The sequence below is a fragment of the Amphichorda felina genome (assembly GCF_050947745.1).
Source record: "Amphichorda felina strain 45539 chromosome Unknown scaffold_2, whole genome shotgun sequence".
Lineage (NCBI taxonomy): Eukaryota > Fungi > Ascomycota > Sordariomycetes > Hypocreales > Bionectriaceae > Amphichorda > Amphichorda felina.
The window spans coordinates 3589047-3603185 of NW_028145048.1; the positions used below are offsets into that span (position 1 = coordinate 3589047).

The 14139-nt window shown below is 55.7% G+C and overlaps 5 protein-coding genes across 5 annotated transcripts; 2 read left to right on the forward strand and 3 right to left on the reverse strand.

Moving 5' to 3' along the window:
- Positions 1 to 87: 87 nt before the first annotated feature.
- On the reverse strand, positions 88 to 985 carry ACO1O0_002670 (uncharacterized protein; the record flags this gene model as incomplete). The annotated part of the gene is made up of 5 exons (XM_083192135.1): positions 88 to 234; positions 319 to 468; positions 538 to 641; positions 697 to 873; positions 979 to 985. 5 exons carry the CDS (start codon positions 983 to 985, stop codon positions 88 to 90), a joined length of 585 nt encoding a protein of 194 aa, XP_083053349.1.
- A 4842-nt stretch (positions 986 to 5827) lies between these two features.
- ACO1O0_002671 (peptidase M24, structural domain-containing protein) lies at positions 5828 to 7396 on the forward strand (the record flags this gene model as incomplete). Its single annotated transcript, XM_083192136.1, has 4 exons — positions 5828 to 6000; positions 6060 to 6699; positions 6754 to 7125; positions 7184 to 7396. The coding sequence occupies 4 exons, from the start codon at positions 5828 to 5830 to the stop codon at positions 7394 to 7396; spliced, it is 1398 nt and encodes a 465-aa protein (XP_083053350.1).
- Positions 7397 to 7999: 603 nt separating this feature from the next.
- Positions 8000 to 9864, forward strand: ACO1O0_002672 (uncharacterized protein; the record flags this gene model as incomplete). The annotated part of the gene is made up of 2 exons (XM_083192137.1): positions 8000 to 9798; positions 9834 to 9864. The coding sequence occupies 2 exons, from the start codon at positions 8000 to 8002 to the stop codon at positions 9862 to 9864; spliced, it is 1830 nt and encodes a 609-aa protein (XP_083053351.1).
- Positions 9865 to 9990: 126 nt separating this feature from the next.
- Positions 9991 to 12097, reverse strand: ACO1O0_002673 (acyclic terpene utilization AtuA family protein; the record flags this gene model as incomplete). The annotated part of the gene is made up of 4 exons (XM_083192138.1): positions 9991 to 10877; positions 10936 to 11496; positions 11562 to 11981; positions 12004 to 12097. 4 exons carry the CDS (start codon positions 12095 to 12097, stop codon positions 9991 to 9993), a joined length of 1962 nt encoding a protein of 653 aa, XP_083053352.1.
- A 551-nt stretch (positions 12098 to 12648) lies between these two features.
- ACO1O0_002674 (putative quinol monooxygenase) lies at positions 12649 to 13448 on the reverse strand (the record flags this gene model as incomplete). The annotated part of the gene is made up of 3 exons (XM_083192139.1): positions 12649 to 13135; positions 13200 to 13318; positions 13386 to 13448. 3 exons carry the CDS (start codon positions 13446 to 13448, stop codon positions 12649 to 12651), a joined length of 669 nt encoding a protein of 222 aa, XP_083053353.1.
- Positions 13449 to 14139: the final 691 nt, after the last annotated feature.

Consider the following 14139-nt stretch of genomic DNA (forward strand, 5'->3'; position numbering starts at 1 on the left):
TACTTGTATAAACTGACATGGGCTTGGCGGAGTCACAGTTTGCGTGGTCGAGTCGTTCCCGTCGATAGAGTTTATGCGAATCATGCCTTACATAAAGTCATCTTCCCAGTCAGCTGTCCGGTCCTGGTTGCTGCTGGCAGCCATGTTCTCATCTGTAAAGAGATCATCGTAAGCATGATCCTTTTGCCACTTCTTTTCCTGCCACTCCTGCGCCTGCCTCTCCTCTTCCTTTTTCTGCCGGGTTGTGCAATCTTTGGTCAGCTACCGCTGCTGCCTCGGGCTCATCTAATACGGTGGGGGGCGAGGACTGGAACTAACCCGTTGTTGTTGCGCTGCCTGTTGGCGCTTGCGCAGCTCCCGTTGGCGGTCGTCCCTTTCCTGTTTAAAATCAGGCTTCTTCTCCACCTTAGTTTTATTGAGGCGGTTGACGATGGGGTTCTCGCGTTGGGGCACGAGAATACGCTTGACCTGGGTATCTGTGAGTTTGGGGGTCTCTTTTCGCGGGGGTTTCCTCCGGCATTAGAATGCGGTATATACTTTGCGGTGGTCTTTGAATGTGACCTGGCCGACGTCCATGGACCCATCCTTCTTAAGGTTGGACCAGGGCGTGTAGATGATGGTGATGTTGTCCTTCTTGTTGCCTACAGTGGTGGTGGTCAGTGCGAGTAGCGATTCGGCCTCCGGGCGGCGACGGACCTTCTATCGAGTTGGCCTTGGTGAGCTGGGCGAGATCGACTAGCAGGTCCTGCGGCAGGTTTTCCCAGTCCTGGCCTTCCCTCATGCGGAGGTAAATGTGCGCGCTGGAAAGCTTGTCGACGTGGAACTGCGGCAATAGGATTATTTGCGTCAAGCGGCGATCAAAGCGAAACGTGTCTGGGTGAGCGCCCTAGAACAAGAAGAGAGTATCATACCCTGGTCCAGGGCAAGAATCTTTAGCTACTTGCGGTAATGGAGATTCCTTGATATGATGTTGCCTACCAGACATCTTCGTCCCAGCCGTACTTGATGAGGTCCTCATCTGGGAAGCGTGTGAGTTGGGCTGAGGTGGGGACCTCATCGGTTTGGGAGGGGAGGCTGACTTTCGTATTTGTCCTTGCCGACGTAGATGAAGCCCGAGGGCTCGACAACGTTGGATGTGTAGTAGTATACCATTTTTTGAAAAGGACGATTGCTCGCAGATGAAAGTGAACTCAAACTCGAACTCGTGACTCCTCGCGATGAGGTGGGGTGTCGTTTGCTGGGATGATGCATCGATTTTGCAGGTGGAGTTTTGGTGGTGAGGGGCACACGTGACACTCTCTCACTCGAGTCGAGTCGCTCGTCACCCCACATCCAATAGCCTCATCGTCTTGAACTTTTGTTCACTCCCGAGTCATCAACTGTCAAAATATCCCAGGCGGTCATGCGGTTACGAGACAAGCACTTCCTCGATATCTTTCCTCGGCCTCACGAGGATAAATTGGACGATTCGGTGACTGGCTAGATTAGCCCACTGTGTGAGAATTGGCCACATTCTGAATGGAGATCTCACATACGTAGAAGGAGAGATACACTATGCTCTACGTCGTTATACTCTTAATGAAAAAACTTCCATCTGTGAGTACTGATTCATACATAAATCATGTCCGACCGCCGTGACAATGACCTACCGCAGTAGTAAAACGGCTCAGGTAAGCCATCAACTAGCCAAGCCAGAAGTCGAGAAATCCCCCGAGTAACAAGCGTCCTACATTCATCATATTCTCTCTTCAGTTCATGTGCCAAGATCGCGTCTAAGAGATGTGGACGGCAAAGCAATGAGATCCGCAGAATCTATAATAAGGGTAATTCTTCTGCATTTGAATTTCACTTTCGATACATCGCTGCTCGGATTGGTGCGAATGAATAGATTCCTCTCCTACTGCATACAGTGAAAATAAGCGCCGATCAAATGAAATATTATAAGTATACATATACCAAGGCTCTACCCAGCCATTTACCCAACCATCATATCATGACTAATTAGCGACTATATTGGTTTACCCTCTGAAGCCCGCTTCCGGATATAGTAGACAGACACCTCTTTTTGTTTTGAAGAAAATGCCGATCCTGCAAAATTTGATTTGTTAGGATGAAAGTGTAGTTGCTGCGACATACTGGTTAGTCCATACGTGTAGTCTTGTTTGTTGGCTGATAATAGAGCTTACCACTCCGATATATACGCGGACTTGGAGGTTAAGAAACATGGATAGGGTTCGTATAAATTTGGGCACATTCATCGTACCCAGAAGCTGTTGAGTCTTCCTGGAGAACGCTGATCAGGATGCTGTGGGTTCCCGGATTGACGATGCGAATGTCCCTAAATTCAAACGACACGCTGCCCCCAGGGCCCGTCCTCATCGTTCCCGGAATCTCTTCCCCAGAGGGTTTGCCCACAATTTTGGTTCCAGAGCATCCATAGGCGTACGCAATGTACCTCCTATCAGTAATGGTCCCGCTCATCTCGATGACAATGTGTGGTTCCAAGACCTTTCCTGCCGTCTGAGCCATAGGTCTGTCCGACGGCTGGTGTATGGCCCTCAGAGAGAAGCCATTTCCACTCTGGCTGGAAGTCATCTCGGCCACGTAATAGGTGTTTGGGCAATGCCCTAGTGTATGATGACTTCTGAAGTTGAGCAGATTTCAGAAGATGGTGAGCTGCTCAGAGATAGAGTTGTCTTTTCGAATAAACAAAGTAACCAGCTGTGTGGTCTCCGGGACTCAGCTTCGACCTCAAGCTCAGGGAAATACCTTTAAAGGCTTTGGTGGGGTTTAAAGCCGTCGGAGCGAGCGTGAGGGCTGGGACGCGCGGTGACAAGACTCGAGATGCCCAGTTTGGCAATTGAGATATACACAGGACAATTTAGGTTGGAGCAGGAGATTCGGTAATTAGGGAGCTAGAGACGTTTTTAATGTAGGAATCTGGAATCGACGAGGTCTTCCCCTTGAGTCTGTACTATGTACATGAATTGCGTAGTGGAGGCACATCCATCTGGATACCCACTCTGCATACAAGATTTCCGAGTCTATTCAAGGTGTCTAGTGCTGCTATGTGATTCTCCCTAAACACAATAGCCGGTTTACACTGATCACTAATCTAGGGGACCGTACGGTGAAAATATAACCGTATTACGAATCCATATGGATTTGTATGAAAGGGAATTGCGAAGAACCCTTGGTCAGGCGGTGTCTCAGGGTGCATCCCTACTGTTCTGGAATCCATGCCGCGCTCTGTACATGGAAAAATGGTAATACGGATTTGCATTTTCTTTTGTCCCTAATGTTGCGATGAAGCGGGGAGTCGGTACATAAGTCGCAAGAGTGGCCGCCGCGGGCAGCAGTAGGACGGGACGGGCCCGGAATCGGATGTGCCTGCTCAAGTCGGGAGCCACACCCAGGTCATATGAGAAAGGAAAGTGTTCGGGGGGTTACGCTCCAGTCATCATCACCGTTCGCCCCCAGGTGTGACGGACGAATCATGCTGGACAACTAGACCCAGGAGCCTGGGAGGGACCAGTGTTCTGGGTCAAATGTGGCGCCTCGTGGACCCTAGTTCGGTAGTTCCTAGCCAGCCCAGGAGCCAGCCTCAGGAGCCAGAAATGCTAGCTTGTCACTTCAGAGCTGAAGACCGGGGATGTGGGGTGGGCCTTGGTGGTCTCGAATAGTACTACTCGTGCGAATTATACTACGTACATTGGAAGGTAACGTGTCAACGACAGATGCAGGTGGGTTTTCTGCAAGCCGCCCGTTGCGCCGGGTTTGAGAGGATCTACGAGTACATAACTCAAGCGTGGAAAGCCTCATGTCTAAGGCGGTTTTGGGTGTCGGCCCCAATCTTCCGGATCCGGATGGGCATGTTTAGTCGTCTTCTAGACGCCCTATTTGTAGATCCTTGGTTTTTGGACTCGTGGTTATCATCATTAGTCTCGGACGCAGATTCTAAGGCCTGCTTCTCGTGGAATTCCCTACTTTTTACAGAGTACTCCGTACTTGTCATGATATCTCCGAGAATCTACGTCCCTTTATCAGTATCTGATACAAGTAGTAATACTGCGTATGTAATAAGTTATCAAACCACGGGATCGAAGCTGTCGCCCCAATTCTCGGGAAACTACGGATACTATTAGTAGACAGGGGATTGGATGATGCGGTGGCTCGGCGAGTCTGGCGTCGAATGCCTCGCCGTCTCGCAGCCTCACTCTTGATGCCCGGTGGGTGTGAAACCTCAGCTTTCTGGAAGGTCAAATGATGATCACATAGCCCCTGCCACCTACGAAGTAGGCCAATACACGTCAAACGGGTCAGTCGACAGGGCGATATAGCAAAGGGGGTGAAGACCCGGAAGAGGCGAGTTCCGGAGGGATAGTTAAAAGCCCCCAGCTGCGCCCAGGGACCGACGTCCTTCGGACGGATGGGGCCATGGTCTCATGGATGATGATTGATGGGCAGGGTTTCTGAGATCCGGCACGCGGGCGGGGCGAAGAAGAAAAAGGAAAAAGATTAGACCCAAGATTTAGAGTTCCATCCCGGGACCCTGGGTCTGGGAGATCGTTACCGATCACTCACAGTAGAGAACTAGCAGTAGCACCCAAACTGGGCGCCAGGGCACAGGTGCATGGCATCCAAGATGTGAACCAGGCATGGGTGAGATCTTGGTCTCACCCACAGCTGCAAGCCTGCAAGCCTGCAAGCCTCCAAGAACAAAAATCTCCGATGTGCCCAACCACGCTAAGAACCAGCGGTGCGCCCTGGCGTGGTCTAACCCTGTGGAAAGTGAAAGTGTCGATTGACAAATACCTTATTAATATACGCATCTGTCTCTTTCCACGCTGAGCCAGTTCCTTGGGGATCTTCAGCGCTGGAGCAGCATCGCACCTAGCCCCAAGCCATAGTTGTGACATGTACAGAAACTTGGGCAGCTCAAACAGCCATTTTTAGGGTCGCGTGGCAAGAATGCGTCGGCGAAACATCAAACATCTACACCAGCCACCGAGCCCCGATATTCTCAACCTCATTGAAGGGATTACTGATGAGGATCAATTCTCGGCCGGGGGGGCCGATAATGACGACAATGGTTCATCTGGTGGACGGCGTTTAGGAAGTTAGGAACCTTGGTTGTGTGTGTTTAGTGCTTAGCGCCACGCGCGCGACGCGCCTGTCACCGATCATTCCTTGGAAGTAGTCGCCGCCCTCTGGGAAGCAGATCGAGCTTTAGAGTTGTTAGTAAACCTTGGTTTCATTCGTAGTTATTTGATGTCCAGAGGTTTGAAACGTGGTTGATCTGGTGCCGAGATATCTCGCCAAAGCCGTAGCCAGCCGACATCATCACTGGGAAGGTAGTACCTCCTAGGTCGTCAGGTTGCACTGTGCGCTATTACTAAAAGCCCCCCGCCCGCACAGTACTAGAGGCGCTGGAGCTTCCTCTCTTGGCAACCACGAACCTGGCTGTGCTGTCTGCCCCGCACCGGCCGCGTCTGCCATTCCAACATCCCACCATCCCACTCCAACTCCTCGAGCTTCCATTGGGCTGCTGAGGGCTTCTGGGTGGATGGCTGCTGCTGCTCGTCGTGCTGGCGCACCGTCAGCATCGTCTGGCCTGACCAATTTGGCGGGGTTCCTGGATCCCTTCTTGAGCAAGTCTCTTCGCTCCCCTCGACCTCCATTCTCTTCATTGCTTCCACCTCGTCAACAGCGCGCTCACCCCCCTCTGTTGCGAACCCCGCGTTATCCACAGACAAACAGAGCAATAGTCTGCCGCACCTTTACCTCCACCGTCGCAACTCGATCGAACACCAACCCATCCGCCGCCATGGTCGCCCAAGACTTCGAGGCCGTCCTCAAGGGAAAATATCCGGCCAAGGAACATGCCAAGAGAGTTGTCCAGCTCATTCGCGAGAAGGTCCCTAATACCAATGGCCTGCTCTACCTCGAGGGTCGCATGACCAAGCTCGAGGAGGACAATGACTCCCCCGAGCACTTCCGGTACGTTTGGGGCCCCAACACAATCGAGGTCCACGGCCTCCACTGACCGTCAATGCTAGCCAGCGTCGATACTTCTACTACCTGACTGGCTGCAACCTCGCCGACTGCTTCTTCACCTACGACATCCAGTCCTCCAAGTCCACCCTCTTCATCCCTCCCATCGACCCCGACGATGTCATCTGGTCTGGCCTCCCGCTTAGTATCGACGAGGCCCTCGCCAAGTACGATGTGGACGAGGTCAAGTTCTCCAACGATGTCAATAATGTCCTGTCGAGCTTTAGCTCTGCGAACCCGGACGCCACAGTCTTTGCCATCGAGGGCCAGGTGTCGGGCCACGTCAAGCTGTCTGGCTTTGCCAAGCAGGACCTGTCTGTCCTGAAGCCGACGATTGAGGTGTCGCGTGTCGTCAAGGATGAGTTCGAGGTGGCCCTGATCCGCAAGGCCAATCAGATCTCGGGATGGGCACACAAGGCCGTTGTGGAGAGGACGAGGACAGCAAAGACCGAGAGCGAGCTGGAGGCAGCCTTCATGGAGAAGTGCGTAGCGAACAACGCCAAGGAGATGGCCTACCACCCCATTATGGCGTCTGGTAGGGCGGCAGCCACGCTCCACTACGTCGACAATAGCCAGCCTCTCGAGGGCAAGATGAACCTCCTCGTGGACGCCGGTGCCGAGTGGAACAACTATGCCTCTGATATTGTAGGACCACGCCAGACCAACGGTTGATGAGCTGCGGCTAACTTACTCCATCAGACTAGGACATTCCCCCTGAACGGAACATTCTCCCCTGATTCGCGTGCACTCTACAATATTGTGCTCAAGATGCAGGAAGAAGCAATTGCTCAGATCAAGCCCGGTGTGCATTGGGATGACATCCACCTGCACGCTCACAAGGTCGCCATCGACGGGCTGCTATCCCTGGGGGTTCTGAAGGGCAACAAGGACGAGATCCTCGAATCGCGCACGAGTGCCGCCTTCTTCCCCCACGGCCTTGGACATTATCTCGGCATGGATACACACGACTGCGGAGGCAACCCAAACCCCAAGGAGAAGGACATCATGTTCCGGTACCTGAGGCTTCGCAACCGCCTCCCCATTGGCAGTGTCGTCACGGTGGAGCCTGGTGTAAGTTACGGCACGACCCCATCAACCGTCCTCGTTATCTGACAAAGAGATGTTGCAGATCTACTTCTGCGAGTTCATCATCAGGCCGTACCTGGAAGACCCCAAGCACAGCAAGTTCATCGACGAGGCTGTCCTGGACAGATTCTGGGATGTCGGTGGCGTCCGAATCGAGGACAATATCCTTGTCACCGAGACAGGCTGCGAGAACCTGACGGATGCCATCAAGGAGCCCGCCCAGATCGAGGCTGCGTATGCCAACGCCAGGGTGTAGAAGGCTACACAGGTTTGTGCTATATACCATCTCCGAGAGCGGAAAACAAAACGGTTAAATAGACATAGTGCCGATGTCAAGATGCTCAATGTTCACTAGTACTATTACCGTTCATCAAGCGCGTCGTGTCGCATGTGTGAACTTTTGCCCGTAGTTGCCGGTGGGTTTGCATCCGGCTGCTTCGGAGTGGCAAATCCCATCAGCTTCTTTCACCCAAAACCTATTTCTACGACAGGATAGCCGAGGTATCTTGTCGCAATTAATAGTTATCGCAGGCAACTCCCCCCGTGTACGTCAGTGGCGGATATAAAATTGTGGCAATTACGAAGCAGCTAGGTATTTGTATTGCTGCCAGTAACCGTCAGTCTTTGGCACGGACGCGCTTTGTTGGGAGCCGTGTGCCAAGCGACGCTACCCCTGAAACAGCACTGTGGCAATTTCAGTAAGAGCCCGCGAGGCCCGTTCACTTGGTTCATCCTTCATCTCAACATCAGCGACGCAACATCCTGCTGGAACATTGGATCTTTTTCAAACCGAGGAAGGCCATGTCGATCGCCTAGATCATTCTTCTCACCGGTTCTTCCATCCGGCGCCGACGCGGCCATGGACCCACAACTCCGGAGGCGGCCTCTTCCCCCCGGCCGAGTCGCCTCCGGCGCACCTATCGGACAATCTTGGCAACATGAATCCTTGCTCGCCCCAGATGCTTCCATGGCCTGGCCACCGCCGCCTCGGTACACTCGTTCCGCGACAAACCTTCGTGCAGCACATCCTCGCCCATCGACAGCCATCACCGACGACAAGGACCAGCTCCCCGTCGACTTTGTCGTTGACGGGCTACCCACCCCCCGGACTCTGTCGCCGGCCTCCACGGGCGAGATCCGTCGCGTCAAGAGCTCTTCAGCCCTATCGACCTCCTTGGATCCGACGGAAGCTAGCTCTAAGACGCAGAGCAGCCGGTGGCAACATGCCCTCGGGGAGGCCCAGTACTTTGCTGGCGGGCTGGTCAGTCGCCCTGCCGAATCAACGAGGCACTACAGCATCATCCGGCACTCGCACGCTCTCGTCTGGTACCGTGGCCCCGCAACGTCTGTGTCCATCACGATCCTCTCCGACGCAGAACTACCGCCCAATCGTACTGTCTGGCTACAGCAGAAGGGCTATTCAGGCAATATGGGCATGAGTCTCAAGGCTCTAGTCGGCACGACGGGCGACTGGCTCGACGTGACGCCCGCGACCAAGGCCACCGCGGGGGATATCCCCCCCGTGGACGAGAGGGGCATCCAGCGGGACCTGAGGCGCTTTGCCAAGAAGGCGTCGGGGAGGCAGAAGAAGCATGTGGCCCGAGAGACACACGTGGTGCGCATACCCGCTGCCGCGACGGACGGATACTTCCGCCTCGTCCTGTGCGCGGGTGAGGGGGGGAAGAAGGTGCTCTGCGGATGTCCCGTGTTTAGGGTCGCGAGCACGAGCACCGACGCGAGCGTGGTGCGCGGGGCGAGCATCAGGACCATGCCGCTCGAGGTTGGGGTCAAGGTGGGCAGCACGGTCGCGCAGCAATTTGTCAAGAAGTACACGGCACCGGCGACAATGGTTGTGCAGAATAGGGCGACCAAGGTAGTGACCAAGGCCGCATCGAGCACGGTGGTCAAGAAGGCGGCGACGTATGGCAAGAAGGCAACCACTGTAGGCAAGACTGTCGTTCAAACCTCGGGGGTCGACCAGGCCGTAGCGGAGAGCTGGCGCAGGGGCCAAGGAGGGCGGTATGAACCGGTTGCGTTGGAGAAGACAGTGACCATTATTGGGTCGGACGATGGGCCTGAGGCGCCGTTCCCCAACAGCTTTGAGGGTAAGACGGTCAGGGCAACGGGGAGGTCCACGGAGGAGCTAGGCATCCCGACTGCCAACCTGAGCGGCGTCCGTGATGAGATCAAGATGCGGTGGAAGGGAGTCTATGCGGCGTGGGCGAGCGTCGTCCCCCCCAAGGGGGCTGAAGACGTGTCAGACGATTGGCACGAGGCAATCGTCACTATCGGCCCTCTGAGGCATGGCCCGCCAGAGGTAGTCGTGAAGAATAGGGTGATGGTGCACTTTCTGCACGACTTTGACGGGGCAGCCTTCTTCGACATGAAGGTCCGGGTTGTGCTCATGGGCTACCTGCACCCCCCACCGGAGAAGGAGACGGACCCTGAGTGGATTGTCGAGCAGTACATGGCAGACTCAATGTCGGTCCTGGAGAGCCTGGCGAGGGAGAGGTGGTCTATACACGATGTTTTGAGGAGCAACAGGACCTTCTCGGATCGGCTGGATGGCGTGACGGGATCGGTTCAGGGGAGGGTAGACCGAATACCCCTACACTGGGTTGGTGTGAGGAGCGAGGGCGGCGCCATGAGAGACAAGGTGTATGGCAACGGCGGGCTCTGGATACCAAGATGAGCCAGCTCACGCCTCTGACTTATTTGCAATGACTTGGTTGGATTCGGTGCATCGGATAGGAAGGAGTTTTTGGTTCCTGGGCTAGAGCATTACAGACATCATTTTTACTAATACTAGGCATCATATCTATCCACGTACATGACGATGCACTCATCTTCTCAAATCTTGCCGCGCTCGAGGAAACGATTGGGAATGTCTACCCACTTGCACCGGATATACTCGCACAGATTCTTACCAAGGCTATCGAAGCTAGACGTCGAGTTGAAGCCACGGTCCAGGTGGTCCTTGAGCAGGAAGTGCACGGCACGGATGTTGGGCATCTCGCAGCGGTCGATCTGGCGGCCGACATCGTCCTTGCCCAACAGCTCGCGCAGCTTAGCCGTCGACAGCAGCGTGCGCAGCCAGTCCCACTCGTCATCGTGACGCACAAAGAGGCCCAGGTTGGCGTTGGAAGACTTGTCACCGGAGCGGCCCATGACGACCCAGCCGAGAGGACCGCGGGTCGTAGGGCCGAAGGAGCCGAGATCCACGGGATTGGCTGTTTCGGCATACGAGGGCTGCTCGCGTGGGAACTCGTGCGTCTTGGCTGGCGGACTGATCTTCTTGACGGTGCCGTCTGGCAGGTGGGCCGTCTCCTCGACAAAGGACTGGGGCATGAGAGACACCCAGTACTCGAAGAACGGGCGGCCGACGGCGGTGCGCATGTCGGGCGCCATGGTGCCGCCGGGATACGACTGGAGCAGGTTCTCGATGCAGAAGCGCGCAAAGGAGCCGCGGTCCGAGTCGACGAAGCTGTTGCCCGAGAGGAGCTCCGGGTCGCGCGTCTGGGCGAAGATGCGCAGGTCCACCGTCGCCTCCTCCTGCGACTGCGGGTTCTCGGGCACGCCTCCGGCCATCATGAACTTGAGGCACGAGAACTTGCCCAGGTACTTGCCCATGCGCGCCTTGGTCTGGCGCTCGATCATGGCCGCCTTCTCGGCGATGTCGAGGCCCGTCAGGTAGAAGTGGAACTCGGCCTGCCAGCCTCCCTTGGCGGTGATGCCGACTGAGCAAGTACGCCTGTTAGTGACATTAACATGCTACTGAGAACCAGGTCTACTTACCCTTGGTGGTAGGGGGGGCCGGGAAGCCTCTGATGCCTGACACACGGACGGCATTCTCGCCGACCTGCTCGAGGTTGACGTTCTCAATCGAAGCCGTGACATCCGAGTTATAGTACAGCGGGCCCTGGATCTCGTACAACAGTTGGCTAGCAATGGTGGCCACCGTCACAAGGCCATCGCGGCCCTCCTCCATGGTCAGCACACATTCGCCGTTCTGCTCGATGGAAGCAATGGGGTACCCCATGTCGAGGTCCTTGACACCGAGGTCCTTGAAGCCCGAGTAGTAGCCGCCCGTGGCGTAGGTGGAGCACTCGATGATGTGGCCGACCATGAGGGCACCCGCGAGCTCGGTGATGTGGTCATCGCGGTTCCATCCCCACCACCACATGGCTGCTCCGACGGTGACGGAGGCATCGGCGACGCGGCCGCAGAGCACAATGTCGGCGCCTGCGCGGAAGCACTCGGCGATGCCCGTGCCCCCCAGGTAGCACTGCGCGCAGACGGGCTCGTAGCCCCATCCCTGGATGGGCTTGTTGGCCGGGAGGTTGAGGAAGGGCTCCCCTGGAACGGCAGTCAGCAAGAGTAACGGACAATGAAAAGGGAGTCAGCCTGTGGGGGGTGCTCACCTTTCTTGTACAGGTCTAGCACGGCATCGGTAACGTCGTCACCGTCCACCACACCCACCTTGAGGTCGACGCCGTGCTTCTTGATCAGCTCCTTGACAGCAACTGCGAGGCCGTGCACATCCGAGGCACCGGCATTGACGGCCAGCTTGGTGCCCTTCTCAGCCAGCCACGGAATGGCCGGGTCGACCTCCTCGAGAAAGTACGGCTCATATCCCTTGGCCACGAGAGCCGACCCCGTCGACATCTCGCGGTTGGCGAGCCTGTCGCGCTTGTCGGAGCCCCGGAGGGTCATGTTGGCCTCGGACATCCAGTCACCGGTGATGACATCGACGTTTTCATTCTTGGCCATGTCCTCGATGGCTCGCTTGCGGTCATAGACGCCTGCTTCGGTCAGTTTGGTCTGGCCTCCATTGGCATCTCCTGATGTGATCAGACGACTCACCTCCGGAGCAACCAGCGACACGGATGGGACGAGCCGACGGGACGCCTAGGCGGTAACCACCACTGTGGACGCCTTTTGTAGCAGTAGGTGACATAGTACAGACTTTGAAAATAGATATTCGTTTTTGAGGGACGAGCGCACGCTGACAAAACAAGTGGCTTGCGGATAGCAGTCGATAATAACGGAGAGCGAGGCCTGGGCCGATATATAGTTGCAATTACAAAGACTTCGGAATTCATCACCCTGTCGCCCCTCCATCAACTTGCTGGCCAGTATTACTTGGGCCTCAGTCGAGATCATGGCGAGAACGGCAACCACTTGGCAGTGACATGGCGTGCCGTAGACAGACTGTGATGAACCCCTTCCGCATTTGCCCAGTTTCGGCCAGGGAAACGGAGCTAATGATTCATTAGTGTGTGTGTGTCAGGATTGCTGGCATCTGCTAATCTGCCCACCACCCCGCTACGGGTCCTGAACCCCGCGATGCCCCGCAGCGGGACGGAGGTTGTGTGTGTGTTTATGTTAGTGTTGGTGTTGTTGCTACCAGTAGTAGTATTACGAATATTACGAACAGACATGGTAGGTGAGAGAGACATGACGGGGGGGGTGAGAGAGGGCAGGCAGAAAATGCAATCAGCTTTTGAGTTACTTGTACAGATACCCAGCAACCATCTTGAACACATGACGCTCTGATCCCGCCCGCATGTAGCTCGTCTCGTGGATATTCTGCCGCACAGCGTCACTGGGCGCGTGGACGTCGTTGAGGTACTCCTGGCTCTCGTAGGCCTCGAACGTGGCCAGCTTCTCCTCCTCGCTCAGGTCCTTGAGCACGCCGTACGACAGCGTGCCGGGCTCCCCCTCGCGGCTGGACTCGACGACGGCCTCCCAATAGGGCTTGGAGGCGGCGAACCCGCCGAGCATGTAGGTGATCTCGGCGATGACCACATAGAGGTCCTGGTGGTCCCTGACCTGTGGGCGCGTGAATCCGAAGTCGCTGGAGATGGATTCTAGGTCGTTCAGGATGATGGGCCTGGAACCGTCGAAGAAGGCGGGATTCTGGATGAGCCAGTTGTTGATGTCCAAGACCTGAGGCGAGTTCAGGTGGAGGTCGCTCGACGCGTGGTCGGCGAACCTGCGCAAATCATGGTCAGCTACTGCTAGGTTGAATCGGCAAAACTTCAATCCAGTTATCTCACTCTTGACAGACCCAGACTGTCTTTCCGTCGTCCTCTCGAGGGGTGAGGATGGCGTACTTGAGGGTGCCGGGCTCATCGTCGTGGGAGGCGCGGGCGACCTTGGCGAGCCGCTCAACCACCTGCGACCGCTCTCGGTCAGCCAACAACACGGCGACATGGAAATGTCCCCAGCATCATGCGCCTTACCTCGTGGCGATGGTCGCTGTCCTTGAAACGCAGCTTTGCCACCGTGACAGGTCTGCCATCCATTTTTGATCGACGGTATGGCCTTGGGGTTGAATAGCTGTGGTCAAGTTGAGGAGAGGAAGGATGATGTGAGACCCGGAGGGTTCGGGGTACGTGCTGGCAGATGAGTGTGACGACGAAACTGTGGGCCGTCGAGTACTATCTATCATGGCCGTCCCAGCTCGACTGAACTAGACTGATGATGCGGATATCCCGTCATTTCCATGCTCTGTGCTCTGTACAAGCATTGGGGATTGAAAGCCCCATAGGCGCATCTATGCATCGGGTCTGCAGCGCAATTACATGTAGCCATTGAGTGCGATGCCCTGGAGTACTGATAAAACGTTCAGGAAAGTACCGCGATGGAATATTGGCCGGTGATATCATCCCAAAGTCAATTACAAAGAAAGGTCCTGCTAAGTCAGCACCATTGACGACGTGGAAGGTGGGCCTCGCAGGTAGGTTTCCCATCGTCTGTAAATGATATAGGGTGCCCAAAGGAGGGAGATCTACTCCGTAGGTGGCTTCCACATCCGGTGCGAGTCGGACTGTTAGACATCATGGATCTCGGGTCATCGGCTTCGGCCCAGACGATGCCCCGGAAGATTCCCCGCGACTCCAGCCCCCAATGAGATTGCAGTTGACTCTACGGAGTACTCGTAACGAGTCCCCCTCGGCCGATGGTGGCTAGATGCGGGCCAGCTGCCAAGCTCGC